The 18,871-nt window shown below is 41.2% G+C and overlaps 1 protein-coding gene across 3 annotated transcripts in view; it reads right to left on the minus strand.

Moving 5' to 3' along the window:
• Positions 1-18,871, minus strand: part of Pou6f2 (POU class 6 homeobox 2) — a 508,576-nt gene that overhangs the window by 113,951 nt on the left and 375,754 nt on the right. For all 3 annotated transcript variants that reach the window (XM_032884805.1, XM_032884807.1, XM_032884806.1), the window contains one exon: positions 9,470-9,846. In XM_032884805.1, coding sequence (XP_032740696.1) covers positions 9,470-9,846 — 377 coding nt within the window. The remainder of the gene's footprint in view (positions 1-9,469; positions 9,847-18,871) is intronic.

The raw sequence follows: 18,871 nt of genomic DNA on the forward strand, positions 1-18,871 counted from the left end.
GACTCAGAACATATTTGATCATACGTCAGTCTTCCTTTCTGGTAAGAAGAGACTCAAGGAAGGAGGCCGGCTGAAGTAAGGATGTTGTGTATATTGTGCTTCAAAGACATTTGAAATGGGTTCCATGTACTTCTTAATGTTAGCAACTTAAAAAGCACCTTCTTTGGTCTCTGCTTTCATTGACTTTCTGTCCATTCAGGTTGGTTCTTAGAATCACTTGGTTTTAGCCCTAGGTTGAAAATCCTTTTGGATGTACAGTACTGCATGTCATAGTTTGCAAGGACTATCACCTATTTTGACCACAGGCAGGAATACAAGGTACTTTTTCCTAATTAAAAAGATTTAATCTTGTAAGTCTTACAGATCACTGCCTGGAGAGCTTTCTGGGAGAAGCAAGAGGGATTTTTTTCAACATTCTCTAATCTGAAATTCTTAAAATCTTTTATTCTCTTTCAAAGGTCTGAGTGCCCTGTTGCTATCTGACAATACAAGGACAGAGGCTCAACTTTGAAGAGTCCAGCTGAGAAAACGAAGGGATTCCTAACTCTGCTTCTTTTTTAAAGACAGTTAAACATCTACTGTTATAGAAAACTAAGTGGTTCTGGGCAAATCATTGTCAAACTGTAGTTCAGACAAAATGTGCTGGGCTAGGAATGTTGCATTGATCGGAGCCCAACTGGGCTTTCAGACATAGACACTAGTTCTGAGACCCAACAGAGCCAGTAGCATACAAATGCCAACTACTCCTTTATTGTGCATTCTTCCCTGGCCTCAGAGACTGCCCCACTGAGTGGCCAAGGGTAGGAGAATTGTCCTTTCCACTAGAGGCCACTCAGAGGCATCTCGGCCTTTTCTGTATGAGGTCACGTTACTCTAAAGATGGTTTTCCTATTCTCCTTATCTTTGCTCTTGTACCCTTAGGTCCAACATTTAGGTCTTAACAGTGGAGGGTGAAGGGAGAAGAAAACACGCAGATACACAGTTAACCCATAACCAAAATAGGCATTGCAGAGGCAGAAAAATATGAATGATGGCAATTTGAAATCAGACCTACTCTGGAGTACATTAATGATGTTATTAATGATGCTTAGGAAGCTACTGCAGGTTTTCTGAGACTGAAGCTTTTTTGCATCTGGAATAATTTTAGTTTCTTTTGAGTTACATAGAAAATGTGAGAATAAAATTAATTCTGTAAGATATACAGAAATTTTATTTAATAAATGGTTAGAGCTTTGCAACATAAGGCCATTAATAAAATTAATAAGTAAACGAATGAATATAGACATATGCATTGTACATTTCTAAAACTCCAAATATCAGCCCAATATAAGAAGTATTTCCTGAATATTGCATATATTTTATAAATTATGGCATACATATGCTTTTTCTTGTCATCAAACTATGTTATTTATTTCATGAATAGAATATGGATCTGGAAAGGTTTAAAACATCATCCTGTATAAACTTTTCATGAAATACACAGCAGCTAAGTCCCAAAGATTTAGGTAGCTTGCCCAAGGTCCTAACACTAGCAGAAGAACTGACATTATCAAGATTCTTTGGGAGGGTAAGATAGTTCAGTCAGTGAAGGTATTTGTCACTGGACATGACAACCTGAGTTCAATCCCCAGGACCCCCACGATAAGCAAATAAGTGTAATAAAATTTCCCCCCTTTGCATGCATGATAGAAACTACATTGGTTTACTAGTGTATTACCCAAAAGTATCCTGTAAGCCCCACTCTGTCCAAAGACCAGGTAACTTCACAGAAGGCTGGGTATTGTAGTTCTTGGAAAATAAAACTTCGTGGAAAAGTACGGTGGCCTATAAGTTTTTGTCCATAAAAGCAACACATGTCTCTGGACCACTCAGCTGGGATATTCCAGGGATTGGTCCGGACCAAAGTTCATCTCTTAGTCAATATTTATTATTTTATAATCTTGCTTCATATTTAGCTCAAAATGGTGGAATTTCTTTTTCTCTAGCAAATCTCAGGATTAACATTGTAGGTAAACTTATTTGAGTTCTTAAGAATATCAACTCAACGGTAAAAGGAGATTCTGTGGGTGTAAGTCTTTAAAATGAGATGGTTAATCAACATTAGGATTAAGTACATGCACCTGCTTTCTTTCTAGCTTACATCATTTGGAGATTCTCAACAGCCCTTGTTAAGGATCCCCTTCAGAAAGTATCTTCACCTTCTGACTCAGTTTCACCACAGGTATAATCATTGTGTATGCATGCATGGGTATAGCCCATGATCGTTTGCTTTTGTTCAAATGCACCTGTTTGTCTCATATTCTTCCTTAGATTAGAACAGCTACAGTCAATGAAGGAAAAGCTCCACTGAGCCCTAGCTCTAGTCTCTGGAATCATATTAGTTGCTCTCATACAAGCTGCTTCATTTAATCCCCATCCCCATCTACCAATTATAGAGGAAACTGAGGTCTGAAAGATATGCCGTCTTGATGCAAGTGTTCATCCGAGGCAGCATTTGATCTAGCGATGTCTGCTCCTGAAAGACATTTTCTCTCAGCTCCCACCTAGTCTGATCTGCAGCTCCTTTGCGGAGTTGCAATGTACACCATTTGTGCTTACCAAATGTTTGCAGAGGCTGATAAAAGTACTTTATTTTTTACAACCTAGAGAATATTCACTTTCGAGTCTATGATTTGGGAGTCAATTTAAAAGCCCATGGAAAATTTACTTTAAACTTGTGGGAAATGAGGCTAAAACATAAAGAATAACACGGTGTTAAAGTACTAGAATATTGAGTTCACATAAATGGTAAGTTTTGCTTGTTCAGAGCAAAGTGTCAGCCGAATGATACATTTATGAACATGAAGTTAAAAGGGTTTCTGAAGCATTCTGCATTATATTTTAGGATTGGCTCACCAACTACTGTCTAGTAGACCCTGCTGGGACTAGAAGATGTGTATAGTACCAGGCTCCGTGCTGTGCTCAAGGATCTACCCCAGGATGACAGTGGTTCTGTTTTATGTGACAACTTACAACTTATCATGAGCAAATGCTGCAGTAAATTTCCCACCACCCTTTGAGCATCTTTCCATCTCTCATTATTTGATATGAGTTTCCATAGTTGGTGGCGAGGACATGCTGCCTCCTTTGTTAAACCCCTTCCACACAATCTGACTAATCTACAGAGCAATACACTGGAATGGTAAATCCAAACAATGACAAAGAATCACCGCAGTGTATAAGTATATTCTTGGTAAACTAATTTCTTCCCCTGCCACTCTCAAAGCAATATAAACTTGGTTGTTCCTCCTGGATCTCCAATGCTTGTAATAAATTCTTTGAAATGTCAGTAATGTTGAACTGAGGATTTTGTTAAAGGAGATTTTCTTTCTTTCATAAAAGGAAAAATTGTCCTTTGCAGAGTATATGGGTAAATATATTTTGCTTATTTTATTCTTTGCTTAATACAGATGGGTAAAGGGATTCCCACGTCCCACCAGGCCTCTTGCTGAATGGGTGAATCGTGAATAAAGTCCTCAGTCTTCTGGATGGTGGTGTGAGCAGAAATAAATCCTTACTCTTTCACAACTTTAGGCTAACAAAGGCCCATTCAACAAATCTATAGCATACAAAACATCTCTATTAGTGTATTAATCTAATCTTCACAGTAAATCTCTGAATTCCGCTGATTTCTCATCCATGATAATCAAGTTTTCTTTGGCTCTTTAGACTAAGAGGAAATATTTCCCAGTCCATGCTGACTCGTGTTCTACAGATGTCCCCATGGCTGAATCATGCGAAAACACGCTATCTGCATGGTGACAATACTACCTTCTTTTTAAACTGATTTTACTTGATTTCAGAAATTCATAAATCAGTTATCCAAAAGAGTCATAATACCTGTCATAATACTTCAATTAAAAAGATGGGTTTATTAGTCATTTGTAATAAGGAATATAGATTTGCAAGCCTTTACTCTTCTCTAATCCATTAGCCAACACACCCCTGTTTTCCTGCTGTGCCAAACGTGGTGTATTTTCAAGCACATTCAGAAAGTCGTATGTAAGACATACCAACATTTAGGACACATGGGATGCTACTGGCCAGGGAGGATGCTCACTAACTGGGTCATTTACTCATTTGAGTGCAAGAGCTGCAGGAAGGATAAACGAGGAAGCACTGAGCATCTGCACGGCACTGAAGGGCAAGACAGAGAACAAGTCAATGCAACATTTTAGCCGTGAACAGGACAATCTCGGGTTTGGGCCAGCGTGTCAGCATGCCTTATGTTTTAGAATTAACCATAACTCAACCTGGCCTTAGAGCTGGAAACCTGAAGTTCTATTGATGATGGGGTTTCGGATTTAAATTTTTAAAACACTCTATTAGAACTTTTTCCCCAATTACTGTGTTTTGGACAAGGCGCTTCTAAGTTCTTCATCTGAGAAGGGAAACACAAAGCTTTAGCTTAGTCTCACTTCTGCACGTGACTTGGCCCTGTGTAAATGTAGAGATGTCTCTGTTCTGTTGGAATTGGTCATGGCCAAAGGAGGCTGAACGTAAGTGCTGGGCCACTGACACCACACAGCGCTGCTATTTCTAAGGTAAAACTCGGATCTGAAAGGGCCTCAGAGGGATTACATTTTATGAATGGAAAAAAAAAAATCCTACAACCAAGACCCTTGTGCTAAGCTGATCAATTGCTAAGGGAGAGGGAGTGTGACTTCAAAGACCCCAGGCCCTTTTTCCCATGAGGAGAAGGTCTCATAGTTTGGTCTCACATTTGCTTTAAAAATAACAGAAGTTACAATTTGTGAAGGTTTGGACTCTATGTTTCAAAAAGGAGTATGACACCACCTACCTATTGCACATCTACACTGGATATGGTGATGAGTGTGCCAGGGGCAAACTGTTATCAAAATGGTCAAAGGCCTTGCCCTGTGTAACAGAGGTGGGTTCTGACCCAGTTTCATTACTGAGCTGTTACTAGGCAAATGCTCACAGGGGAAAATGCATCTTACCCCATCTTCCAAGCACCTGTGCAGCCCCTCATTCCATATACAAGCACACAGTTTCCCTGCTCCTACTTCTACTGTTCTCTCTCTCCCTTTCACCCACCCTCCCTGCTTCCCTCCCTCTGTCCTCTCCCTTTCTCAGTACCTCCGTTGCTTATTAAAATGTGCAGTACAACAAGAAAAGGCAAAGATTATCCTGCTTCCCGCCAAGCAAGATGGCGTTCAGAAGGCCAAGGTTAACTGCAGCGTTTGGTTCCTTAAGCTTCTCTAATGCACAGGTGTGGCAAGACAATCTAGGATGAGGGCTTATAGCGGCGACTCTCTGTGGATGAAAACTTGACTTTAATTTGGGCTCTCCGGCTAAGATAAAGCCTTCTTCTGCTATCATTATCCCACTTATGTTTGTCTTCCACTCTCTTTCCACTCTGCCATCCAGCTGAGTGGGAAGAAATTCACCTGACCTTGAAGAATACTCAAAATCTGAAAATAAGGTTTTCAGCAGCCAGTAAAATACCAGACTTCTACTAACACTTGGAGCACACATGCACAGGACGGAGAAGGCTCTTAGCAGTGCCAGGTGTGAAAACCCGACATCCGGAGAGAGGTACCATAACTTGTCAAAAGCTAGGAGTGAGTTGGAGATGGGGCTGGGATTAGAAAGAAGCTATTTACTTTCTGGTACAACACAATGAGCTCCAGCCCTGTGTGATCAGACCCTTCAGGAGGGCCTCATTAGGACATAGGCAAATGCCTGCGAGATGCATCCAGTGCATGTAAAATTCTGAGTATGCTCAGGAAAAGCAAGCGCAAAGAGCTGTAAGGAAGAACCTCACGATTCTCGAGATCACAGGATCTCTGCCAGATGAGACTAACATTGAACTTTTCTACCAGGAATAATTACTCTAAGTCCTCCCAATCTAAAAGGTTCCCTCTATTGTTTCAGACCCTTGCATATTCTGTTGCAGATGGGTTACGGCAAATGAAGGTGCATGGACTGAAGACCGTCCTTGAACCCAAGGACTAACTTCCGCGACCCGCTTTTCTGTCTCCTGCACTCTACAGAAATTCATTTGCACCTGCACCTGCCCGTGTGCCTTGTCTGCCTGGCCCCCGAGGACCCGTGTACTTTCTTCCTCTGGTTAGAACTCCTCAGCCTCCAGGGACTGAAGGAAGTTGTGAGTGGGCAGGTTTGAGTCTCTGTGGAGAATCTAAACACAGCTCAGCACGGTTCGGCTTCTGCCATCCTTTTTTTTTTTTTTTTTTTTTTTTTTTCTTTTTTTTGGAGCTGGGGACCCGAACCCAGGGCCTTATGCCTTCCCTAGGTAAGCGCTCTACCACTGAGCTAAGTCCCCAGCCCCTCTGCCATCCTCTTTAGACCCGCCCTTCGCTGGTCCCAAGTAATCAAAATTAACGAACAAAGTTCCTCTCTTACCCAAGCTGTTCTAAAGGGATAACACTTCAGACTCTTCTCTGCCTTGAAACAACAATCTGGTTTTGTAAATGCAATCCATTTCATGGAATTGAGTAAAAATGTGAAATAAAATTATGCTGCAATTTTACAGAAACACCTGACAGGAGCTATTTGGAGAGTTTTTGTCGAGGTGTTGCTCCTGCCAGCACTACTCATGTTTTTCTTCATCTTTGAGAAATGATATCACCCAAATATTCCTTCACAGCCTGCTTACATGTGGGACTTTTTCTTAAGCCATCTCTATAGCATTATAAATAATTATTATCCTTCAAAAATTTTTTGAGCCAAATATAAAACAAAAAAAGATTCCAATGTGCTGGCTTTCCCCAATAATCTATGCTGCAGTTCTAAAATGCTGTCTCGGAATGATGCAAAGAGATAAAGCCCACACGAAAATGGAGAATCGTAAAAATGAAATTTAAGTTCTCACATACGAATTTAGTTGATCTTTATTCCCTGAATAATTTTCAGACAAAACACTTCATTCTGCCTCATAAAGATCATTACCTCCCAGAATTAAATGTCTGTGCAGTGCTTTTAAATGGGCTTCTTCTTAAAAAGTTCAAACCTTCCATGTTCCACAAGCTCAAAAGCCCTGCAGCGAGTGTTGCAGGAAAAAGTTGAGACCATGAATTTGTCCCTTTCTTTTACATGTGTCTACATACGGCAAGTGAGGAGTGCTTTCTGCTTTCTGCTTGTTGACATAGACTTATTCGACTTTAATTCTTCATCCATTCAAAATGGTTTTAAACTTTGAACCAACTTTGGCGGTCACCCGTTCAGGTCCTCGGGTGGGTGTTAGTGTTACCACTACTTTCTACGTAAATACCACAAATATATTAAGTTTAGAACTCCCAATGTTGAAAAATTAGAATATTTTATTAGGGCTATAAAGAAACAAAGCGTGGCTTTGAGCATTCTTTTGCTGAAAAGTGAGACAAAACAAAGACGCTTGAGATTTCTGTAGTGTTGCAGGGGGAAGCTCAGAAGTCTTTAGTGTTAGTGTTAGTGAAGCCTGACATCTGCAGAGCTCCAAGCTAGCTTTCACTAACTGGGAAACAACTCCAGATTATAACAACGTGGACAGATGCGAGTCATCTGTCTATCAAGGCATGGTGAGCCTCTTTTTATAATTTAATTTACTTTGGTGCCTTGGGTGGGGCAGTGTTTAACCACACATTGTCATGGTTTGGGTCTGAACTATCTCCTACAGGTTCTGTTTGAAGCTTGTTTCCCTGTCTGTGGTGCTGTCTAAGGAGGATGTAGAACATGTAGAACATTCTGTCTGTCTGGCAGAAATCCATCCCTGAGGGTAGGCCTTTTGAGGTCAATCCCTCGTTCCTGCCTCAGTTTCTGTTTCCTGTTTCACTATTGTGAAGAGGTCCTACCTCACACTGTTGTTATAAACCAACCCACTCCCCAGTGGCCTCTGTGCTATGATGGGCTGCAACTCTCCAAAACTGTGAGTCAAAATGAAGCAAGTTGTTTCAGGCACTGTGTGCTGAGTCTGAAAGTCGCTGATTCACTTGGTGACTTTACCTGTCTCTTCTTAGAAAACTTTAGTCTCTCTCTGGAATGACAGAGATGCATTTTAGATCCCCACAATGCTGGGGGCTGCTTGAACAGTATGTTTGCTTATATTTACTCTCCCATCAGATGTCAGGTGTCTGAGGAAGACTTTTTTATTTTTATTTTTTTAGCTTGTGTTCAATTCAGTATCATGTCAAAACTGTTAGGTTGTCTTGTCCTTGGAAGATTTGTAAAAAAAAAACAAAACTTTTTAGCTCTGTCTTAGGCATGTGCCTAGGGTAAGGGTTACCTTTAACCACTTGTTCAGGAATCAAATGTTGGTACATAAAAACATTGGATCACTTTTAGAAAGCAAGTTTAGGGAGACTGAGCAGTGGGCGTGACAGAGCCAGTTCTAAGGTGGTAAGTCCCTAACCTGCCTGCCTTTTATCTGTGTGCTCATCTGTTTGAGTCTTTTCCTATTTAGCCGCCACAAATGCCATCACTAGTGTCACCCTTGTGTTGGGGAGCCTGGATCGAGGCTTACCTGTAAGGAAGCTGTGTGGGCGAATCAGTATTCGAAGTAAGTGCATAAACGGTTTAGTTGGTTGTCACGGTGCCTAGGGCTACTCTGAGCCACTTTCAGTCTCACTGAGAAAAGTGCCCCATGTAAGTCAAAAAACAAGAGGCTCTGTACGTCCTGTGCGGCACCCCCGTCATTCTGTTTGAAGCTAATCTGTTAGGAATGCCATTAGGCAGTTAAAGTTACGTATTTCTGAATGCTTCTCTTCATTCCTCTCAATGATAGTAGACTAAAGATAAGCTTTCATTATTAGCCTAAAGTACCTATTTATTTCTCCAGTCTCACAGTAATAAAGTAAATATATAGCTCCTTTATCTTGTATCGAGGTGCATATGATTTTTAGGCTCTGGCATGAATTTAGAATACTTGTTAGTCTGTGGAGTAACGGATGGAGTCTGGGGTACAAGACTGGGGCTAAATTTCTTTGCCCTCCTAACCCCAGAGAGTTTTTAGAAAAATAAAAACAAAAGAGCAGAAAGTACTGAAGGTAGGACACTGTTGTATTCATAATATAGAGAAATAACCACCAGCCTCGTGGCCAGTATATGCAGTTCTCCACGGGGCTACAAAACTGTGCTAGTAATAATTTTAATTGGATGCTATCTTTGCTGCCTTCAAAAAGTATCATAAAATGGAGTTATTACCGGCTACAAGTGCACTTACAGTGCTGTCCTCTCACCAAAAGAAAGACATAACATTTATCCTTCGGAGGGCAGCATCAATGGGCTTCTATTTGTTTCCTTTACATGCATCCCCAGCTGCCTGCCATTTACTTCCTCTTCTCTAAGTCTAGGAGATCAATTTGAATTGGACACTGCAGAACGGGATGCTATGTCTTGCTGGCCTTCTGCCTGTGGGGACTGTACAACACCATGGGAAAGGCCACACTCTCGAGGAGGATGAAAAGCATACCTGTAGAGGGTTAGGCGGTGTGAGTGGTGACGGAAGGCTATGTCCTCCTGGAGATGGGGTGGGTTTCTGAGAGGGGCTTGAGCTCTGCTGGGTTGGAGACGACTGGTTCTGGTTCTGGGGATGGGAATGAGGTTGGTGCTGTTGAGGCTGAGTAGCCTGCGGCAGCTGAGCTGGGGCAGCTGGCAACTGCTGTGCAGCAGGTGGTGGCTGGTGAGGCGGGGTGGGCTGGGACTGCGGCGGCTGAGACTGTGCGGGCGCCTGTGGGGCTGGCTGTGGGTGCTGGCTGGTTGGTGGAGGAGGTGGTTGTTGCTGCTGCTGTTGCTGCTGGAGCTGGAGTTGCTGGAGCTGTTGCAGCTGGGAGTTCAGGGATGAGGTAGCTGCAGGAAGACAGGAAGAAAGGATAGTGTGAGACGGAGCAGTTATGATGTGTCCTGTGCACCCTGACAAAGGTTCACCTTACAGGGTGTTGTCCTCTCTCCTTGAAGCTCCTTGGCATGGCAAGAGGACTGTGGGACTCTGGGAGAAACAAAATCGTGTGTGTGTGTGTGTGTGTGTGTGTGTGTGTGTGTGAAAATTTTACAACTTCAGAGCAGCGTGTAACACAGCAGATATTCTCAAAGCTCTGAGCATTGCTTAAAAGCACTGCATTAAAGAGATGCACCAAGGAGGAAGACGGGTTTTAAGCACTTTCTCCCGCTTTCTCTTCTTTTCCATCTGCAAAATATACTCATGCTTTCAAGATTTGATTTAGATTTCCAAAGTTCAACCCGTTTAATTCTTTTGGTAAATGCTTGACTGGAGTTACGAACAGAACACTAAATTGTTAGCAATCTTCTTTCCATCCCCCATCAGGGCCATTAGTGGCATCACTTTCACTCGTTACTGCAGACCTCCACCAATTTGCTCAGACATCCTGGTTTAACGGTGTTCTGCTTTAAAGCGAGTACAGACTTCTCAGATTTTTTTTTTTTGAGCAAAAGAATCCTGTGTGATTCAATTATTTTTTTGCTTGCTGATCAAAGGCTTTCCCCCATCAATTAATTTACTCACTTTATATCTTGACACCCCCCCATCCCTCCCTTTACTTCACCTCTGAGAAGGGGAAGGTTCCCCACCCCAGGTACCAACCCTCCTTGGCACCAAGTCACTGCAGGACTAGCCATACCCTCTTCCACTGAGACCAGACAAGGCAATCCAGTTAGGGGAACAGGATTTACAAGTAGGAAACAGAATCAGGGTAAGAGTCCCCCTCCAGTTGTTGGGAGACCCACAGGAAGAGAAGCAGCACATCTGCTATCTGCTCTCTGTCTCTCTGTCTCTCTCTGTCTCCCTGTCTCTCTCTGTCTCTCTCTCTCTCTTTCTCTCTCTCTCTGTATTTGTATCTGTATCTGTATCATCTGTATCTGTATCATCTGTATCTGTATCTGTATCATCTGTATCTGTATCTGTATCTGTATCTGTATCTGTATCTGTATCTGTATCTGTATCTGTATCTGTATCTGTATCTGTATCATCTGTGAGGGTACAGTAGGTCCAGTCCTTGTATGCTCTTTGATTGGTGGTGGTTCAGTCTCTGAGAGTCCTAAAATATAGGGACAAGAAATGGATCAGAGACTAATGGAATGGCCAACCAATGACTGGCCCAACCTGAGATTCATTTCCCGGGCAAGAACCTAACCCTGACACTATTAGTGATACTCTGTCATGCTTGCAGATAGGACCCTAGCATAACTGTCCTCTGTGAAGCTCCACCTAGCAGCTGACAGAAATATATGCAGAGACCCAGAGCTAAATATTAAATGGAACTCAGGGAGTCTTGTGGAAGAGTCGAGGGAAGGATTGAGGGACGTGGAGGAGACAGGATTCCAAACAACAGAGTCAACTAACCTGAGCCCTTAGGGGCTCCCAGAGATTGAACCACCAACCACACAAGTTCTGAAACTGAAAGGATTGTGGTTGGTGGCTCTGAATGGGTTTAGGTGCTTCAGCATCTAAAAGAGCTAAGTGAATAAATTAACCCTTTAAGGTTTCCTTGAGTTGTGTATCTGTGAAAAGTTATCTCTGCACTGAACAAGCACCATTACTTCTCAGATGGTCATTAGCTAAGGCAGTCTCAGTTTTTAAATCTAGAAAAATACCTAGTATGAATGGTTATATAATATACATGCCCTCATACAGCAGTTATGCTGAAAATGCATGCATATTGAGTGCAGTCAGCAGGGTCATTAACTAATGTCTGCTTTTGTAAAGAATAATTTTATAAGAGACATTGAATGCCACATAGATAATGGTAGGGTGCCAGACAGGATGTAGGATTTAAAGGGACAGAGTTTTACCTTCTAGAAACTTACAGTGACTTTAAGGATATAATATTAATCCATAAAAAATGCAATTTGGAGGTAACTATTACAGAATCCCAGCAGAAGTATAAGCCATATTCATAATTGTTAATTAAATGATAGGTGGTGTAAACCTGACAAAAGAGAGCTAGATCTGTCATGGTGGATGTGGCTCTGTGTCAAGTGAACTGTGTCACTGGAGGAACTGGCATAGGGCTGGTGAAATGAAGCACGTTCAACCCTGGAAATCTCAAAACTTGAGATTTAGAATCTCATCCTGAGACTAGCAGGAGTGGAAATTTATCCCTCCCTACTTCTATGCCTTCCTTTGAGCATATAACCAAAGTGACCCCCAACAAGGTGGTCACAGGTAGTCATGTGGCTGGCCCAGTACCTGGCGTACCTAATGAGACTTCTCAGTACCTTAGCTTTCAGCCAATATCCTTTCTCCACCCTGGATATTCTCACCCCAAAATTATATAATTCTTGTTTCACCATGAAAAAAGTGTCTGTGTTGAAGCCCACCCTGAATACAGAAATATGCACAAGCTAAGATCTGCTTCATTAAAGGCTGTCAGAGAAGACCTTTGCCTAAATGAGTCATAACATAAGATCCTTGGAGAAGGCCTTCTCTTTCCTCACCCCCTAGTACTCGATTGTGCCAATTCCAGACTCTGCTTCACCCATCTAGACTGTTATGCAGCTGCATCTGGACACCCTGAGAGGGAGAAAGTAGAGGACACAGAACCACATTTGTTCAAAACTAAGCTTCACCCTCCATGCGTAATGGCATCTGACCCTCTGGAAGGAAGAGGTGGACTATGAACCCCACTGATTCTAGACTTCAGATAGTCCTTTTTGAGCTGGTGTCAGGGAGTTGAACCTGAAACTACATGGAACTATAGAAAGAAGGTTTCAGAGAAGGAAGTGAAGAGAGAGAACATCTAGCTGAAGAAACACCCAGAAATCATGACTTGAGTGACAATTATGGGGGAAGTTTTGTGACTGACTGGCTGAAACTAAGAGTCAAGGAAGTTTTGAGTCATCTAAACTTCAGAGACATGAGGTGATCCTTACAATCAGGCATGGCATATGTTAGATTTCAGATAACAATTCTTGTTTTCTCAAGGAGGGTGCAGATGCATGGGTGGGTTAGCAGTGTCCTCATGTCCTGGGGCTTGTATGTGACTCATTAATGACTCAGTCATCATCCTCATTTCAGAATGTTGAAAGCTCATTTTGTTATTTTCCCCTTGCTCTCTTTAATCATACAAAATCACATTTGATGAAAAACAAGAATCTCGAATCAATTCGGACTCTCAAAACCTCTTGCATTCTCAGATTCCTGGAAAAGTGGGCTTTGGCATCTTTTGTGGTATGGTTACAGACAGTGCAATCTGATTGCACCTTGTCTCCTGCCCTATTCAAACCAGGTGTGTCTAGGCTTCTTTCAAGTGTGGCATATAACAGTGCTTATTCTCATGGCTGCATTCAATACCACATGGTTTCCTTTGGATTAGAAAAGCATTAATCTAAATCACCATTTAGAAACTGGAAAGACTTTGGAATATTGGCAGGTAGGTATCGGCAGACAAGTGCAACAGACCCTAACCTACTAATGAGACAGGGTCCCAGATGTGTCTTCAATGCTCTGTGTTCATGTGCTCACATTACTCAGGTATTTCCTCTAATAGCAGCTTGACTGCAAAGGCACAGATATCTAATATTATAAAGCAAAACGAACTATGGACATAGAAAGTAAAAACTAAGAAAACTGAGAAAGGTTAAGGACATAGATGAACTACACAAATTATGTTCATAGATAATATGGTACTGGTGCACTGGGGGACAAAACTGACCCCAGACATGTAACATTCAAGATTTTACTATCTTTTGGTACTTATTTTCTATGTCTGGTTACAATACATTGAACAGGGCTAATAGTAAATATGAAATTTAGGCAATGAAAGAACACATATATAAAAACATTTCTTAAAATTTTGAAAAGGAGAAGGAAAGCAAAATTCTCTCAGACTCAGAACTTCCTAGAGAAGAGAGGTCTGTGGAAAAATGACTTCAAACATTCAAAATAAATAATTTAATATGACCAAGGAGTATCCAGAAGTCCTGCAGTTTGCTATTTGTTCAGTTTCTATAATTCAACTATGTATTAAAAACAATTCCTCATTTTGAATGTTAAGGTTCCCATAGTGAACCCTACACTTAAATAGGACCACACAGCCTGAATGATCAGTAGCAGCATTGTATAGGATGGGATCTATGTGAGTACAGTTCTGAAAGCCCAGAGTAGAAAGTGAAGGCGTCCACAGACATCCTTCATGTTCTTGGGGATTGGTTTAGTTTCCAGGACTTCTGTGGATACTCAAATTCATAGGAGCTCATATCTCCTATTTACAATGACTGTATATAACCTATGCAAGTTATGTTCAAAGGCCGCTGTATTACTTATAAGAGCATGATATGATTACTGTATTGCTAATTGTTACACTGTTTTGTCTAGAGAATTAAAATAATGGGGAAATCTATGCACATTTATTGGAGAGGGAGTTAAAAGTACTTTTGATCAATAGTTCATTTAATCTTCAGATTTAAGGAGACAGGATGATTGTTCCTGAACTTTAAATAATCCATGAAGTTCCAGAGAAATGCCCATGCTGAATACCACCATCATTTAACCTATGTGGTATGGTCTCTCTTGCCTTAAAGCAAGTCTCTCAGCTATCCCTATTTTGGTTTCTTTGGTTCCCAAGAGTCTCTGAAGGGAAGGCACACAATTAAAGAGTCAGAGATAGGGTCCACATATCAGGGAAAATATGCTGTATTTCTCTTCCTGAGTGGGTTTACTTAGATCAGTATATTTAAATTTCAGTTCTATTCATTTCCCCCTACAACTTTCATAATTTATTTTTTCTTTGTAACTGAATAAAATGTCATTGTGTATTTGTACATTTTCCTTATCTACTTGTCAGTTGATGGAAATCTGAGCTGGTTCCATTTTCTAGCTATTACAAATAGGACTGTGATGAACATGGAAGTAGAGGTGTCTGTGTAGTAGGGTACAGGTTCCTTAGGGAGTGTGGTGGTTTGAATACGCTTGGCTCATGAGAAGTAGCATTATTAGGAGGAGTGGCCTTGTTGGAGAATGTGTGTCACTATGTAGGTGAGCTTTGAGAAATCCAGTGCTCAAGCTCTGCCCAGTGTAGAGAACTACCTCCTGGCTGCCTTTGGATCAAGATGTAGAATTCTCAGCTTTTTATTTAGTGCCATGCCTATGTGGATGCTACCATGCTTCCTGCCATGGTGATAATGGACTGAACTTCTGAAACCATAAGCCTCTCCCAATTAAATGTTTTACTTTGTAAGAGTTACCTTGATCATGGTGTCTCTTTAAAGCAATGAAACTCTAACTTAAACAGGGTAATGTGGGGACATATTCTTGATTAATAATTGCTAGGCAGGCTATGCCATCCCTTGGCAGGCCATCTTGGGTGGTATAAGAAAGCAAGCTAAGTAGGCCATGGGGAGCTAGTAAATAATCAGCATTCTTCCATGGTTCCTACCTTGGCTTTCCTCAAAGAACCCTCAATGAATGCTGTGATCTGTAGGTGTAAGCTTTTCTCTCCAAGTTGCTTTTGATCATAGTATTTAGCACAGCTTCAGAAATGAAACTAATAAAAACAGTAAACTTAATTGCAAGAAATTATCAAATAAGTGAAGTAAAGATCTAGTTCATAGAAGGTGCCATTAGGAGAGGTACCATTGTTAGGGCTGAATTGTCACATAATCATTGGGTATCATCGATAAAACATTAAATTACTTCTTCCTTGATTGTTGAGATGGTTGTAGACAGTAGAACTGGAAGCTATCCTGGTAGTTTCAGGAATGGGTTTGGTGCTCAGATTGAGCATTCTAGATCAGTCATATCTCTTCCAAGAATACCTCCTAAAGGCAGGCTCCTGACTGAGGGTGGATATTTTCCATATGCTGCTACATTGATGGCAGTGCAGATTCTTAGTCTAATAAACATAAAATTAGTTGGTTAGTTTTGGTTCCTTGGAATGTCCAGGAAGACTTGTATTATAGAGGAGGAAAAGCCATGACCTTGGTATTGTTGACAATAAGTCAGAAAAATTCCACATATGTCAATCTTTCTGACATTGGGAAATAGAATTATCATCTACAAAGTTCACATTTGAGAATCTACCCAACCCAGTTATAGAAGAAGAAAAAGAAAGAAGGAAGAGAGAAAAAGAAGAAATCACATATAGAAAAATAAGGTTATGATTTTCTGTTGGGCTGTATTCTCAGCTTCCTAGGCTACAGATTAGACATGCCTGCTAATGATGGGTCTGAGGTTTCTTGTGAGCTGAAGTCATCAGATAGGGACTGCCCTGCTCTTACACACTTTTCTAGTTGTTCTCAGGACACAGGCACAGAACCTTAGGACAGGACCTGACTGTAAGAGCCTGGTAGAACCAAGATACTCGGATGAGTAGTGTTTGAATACAGAGAAGAGAATATCCTCAATGAGAAATAAAGTCAACAAATGCAGGATGGACTGCAGAAATTAAAGGGCTCTCGACAGGATCTAGGATAAGCCTCACTGAACACCGGTGGGCGATTAACTCCTTTAGATTAGCCTCTGAGGGGGTTTTCTTGGTTACATTACTGGGCGTGAGAAGACCTACCCTGAAGGTGACACCATGGGGAACTTCCCCCGGGGGTGGGGGAGTTTTTACCTGTTTGTCTTTGACCTTACTGATGAGCCTATCTGATTCCCAAGTTTGTCTATACTTTTGTTACTGCTGTCATTGAGGCCATGGTGCTGCCACCACATTTTTTTTTGCTGACATCAGAACTCAGTTCTTTTGCCTTCAATATAGACTGAAGACCAGCAACTCTCCAGGAATTCAATCAGGCCATCTGATTGAGGCTCTCAAGAAAGCCTTGTAGCTGGAATAGCTACTGACTCTCAGGACAAAGACAGCACTATGAGTTATCCAGACTACACTGTGTAAGGCAATCAAAAGAATTTAAAAATATAAATTCATTCTATGGGTTCTGAGTCTCCAGAGAACCCTAACAAATACACAAGGTATTCACAAGTTCTGTCTGGTTTGTTCTATGTTCTTGTTTCTGACTATTCCACTGACCTCTGGCTATAATCCTCTTATCTCTCAGCTTAAATTCTTGATTACTCATGGAGATTTGGGGGTTAATACTATATTTCTCACCCACTCCTCTCTCTCTCTCTCTCTCTCTCTCTCTCTCTCTCTCTGTGTGTGTGTGTGTTTGTGTGTTTCTGTCTCTGTCTGTCTCTCTCAAGCAAGCAGACAAAACAAAGAAAATGTGCAATAGCTGGACATGCATGTTGGATAGCAAGCTGTTGCTTGTTATCAGTTAGTCTCTTCTGTTAAGAACAGTGATGAAATCAGACGCTGTGGAGGGTCATTACTCAGCCCTCTGTGTATTGTTAGAGGACCTCAGGGCAGGAATCCTGCTGTAGTACACCTCATGACTTACTATTATTTCTCTATTTTTGCATCATTACATGCATTCACTTACTCAACAAATATTTACTGTGCTGGTTATTGTTTAATGGAGGAGACAGTGCCAAGCAAGGGCAACCAGATCCTGCTCTCAGGGGACAAACAGTGTGATAGGTTTGTCCAGAAGTGATAGTGAATTTAGTGTCTGGAATAGCATATGTGTACTAATAGAACAAACACTAGACATTATGCTATGCTAATATGCACAATTAATTATTGGTTTCTGATTTGATAAATTTATATTATAAATACTTTTCTATTCAAAATAATGTACACAGAAGAATACCCAAGCAGAGGGAGACTATTCATGTTGAGAAGGAATGAAGCGAGTGGGTCTTTTTAAAACTGACTTAAGGACCCCACCAAAAGCATGGTGAGTAATGATCTTTCAAACCCCCTTTATCCTAGTTTTTCTGGAGTATACCTAGTTGTAGGGAGAGAAACAGTGTCAAGAAAATAAAAACAAGCAACCTTGAAAATGTGGTAACTGAAAGAAGCCATCACAATATGAATCCACTAATAATTAATGGACAGAAGAGGTGAATACAAACAGGAAGCAGAGGGGCAGATACTAGGGTCTGAGTAGGAGGAGTGTTAATTCTATGGCTAATGGCTATGGAATTTTGTTTGGAGACAATGACAAAATTCTAGATCTAGATAATGGTAAAGGTTGGACAATATAAGTAATGTGCTCAAGGCTACTATGCTACATGCTTAAAGTCAATAAAATAGCTAATTTTATTACTTTATTTAGAAAAAGATGTCATCTTTAGCTCTGTGTTCACATGCCAAGGCCCAGTCTACACAGCCTGCGTCCTCATCCCCTCTCATAGCTTCAAGGTCTAGAGTCTGCAACCTTGTCTCTGGGAAAGGGCTGTGCTCAGGACTATTTCCTTTTATCTGCTTGACTTCAAGTCTTATTAGTGAATTTCTTTAGTCTGTTCTTTGAGAGCACTGAGAGGTCAGTCTGCTTAGCGAGGAACACACTGTGCCCATTGGAGAGGCATAGGCTCTGCAAGGCCAAGAGGTATCAGGATGTTCTGTCAGGCTGAGGAAGCCATGAAGAGCAAGCCAGTAAACAACATTCCTCTATGACTTCTGCTTCAGTTTCTGCTAAGTTCCTGCCTTGAATTACTGCCCTAACTACCCTTCATGATAACCCCCTTTGACCTCAAGTGCTTTTGGTCATGGTGTTTATCACAATAATAGAAAGCCGACAAAGACATGCATATGAGTGGTTTCTGACATGAAGCTGTATTTGAGGGAAGTACAGTAAAGAAACTGCCAAAATGATCACTCCATAGTATGGGAAGTTGTTGGTTTTTTTTTTTTTTTTTTTTTTTTTTTTTAGATATGAGAGTGAGGACAGAAGCATTTTGAAGAGTCCAGATCACAGATCAGACAGATCAGAGAGACAGGAGAGAGAGAGAGAGAGAGAGAGAGAGAGAGAGAGAGAGAGAGAGAGAGACTGAAGATGTCCAGGAGATGACATG

The sequence above is a fragment of the Rattus rattus genome, chromosome 14 (genome assembly GCF_011064425.1).
Source record: "Rattus rattus isolate New Zealand chromosome 14, Rrattus_CSIRO_v1, whole genome shotgun sequence".
Classification (NCBI taxonomy): domain Eukaryota; kingdom Metazoa; phylum Chordata; class Mammalia; order Rodentia; family Muridae; genus Rattus; species Rattus rattus.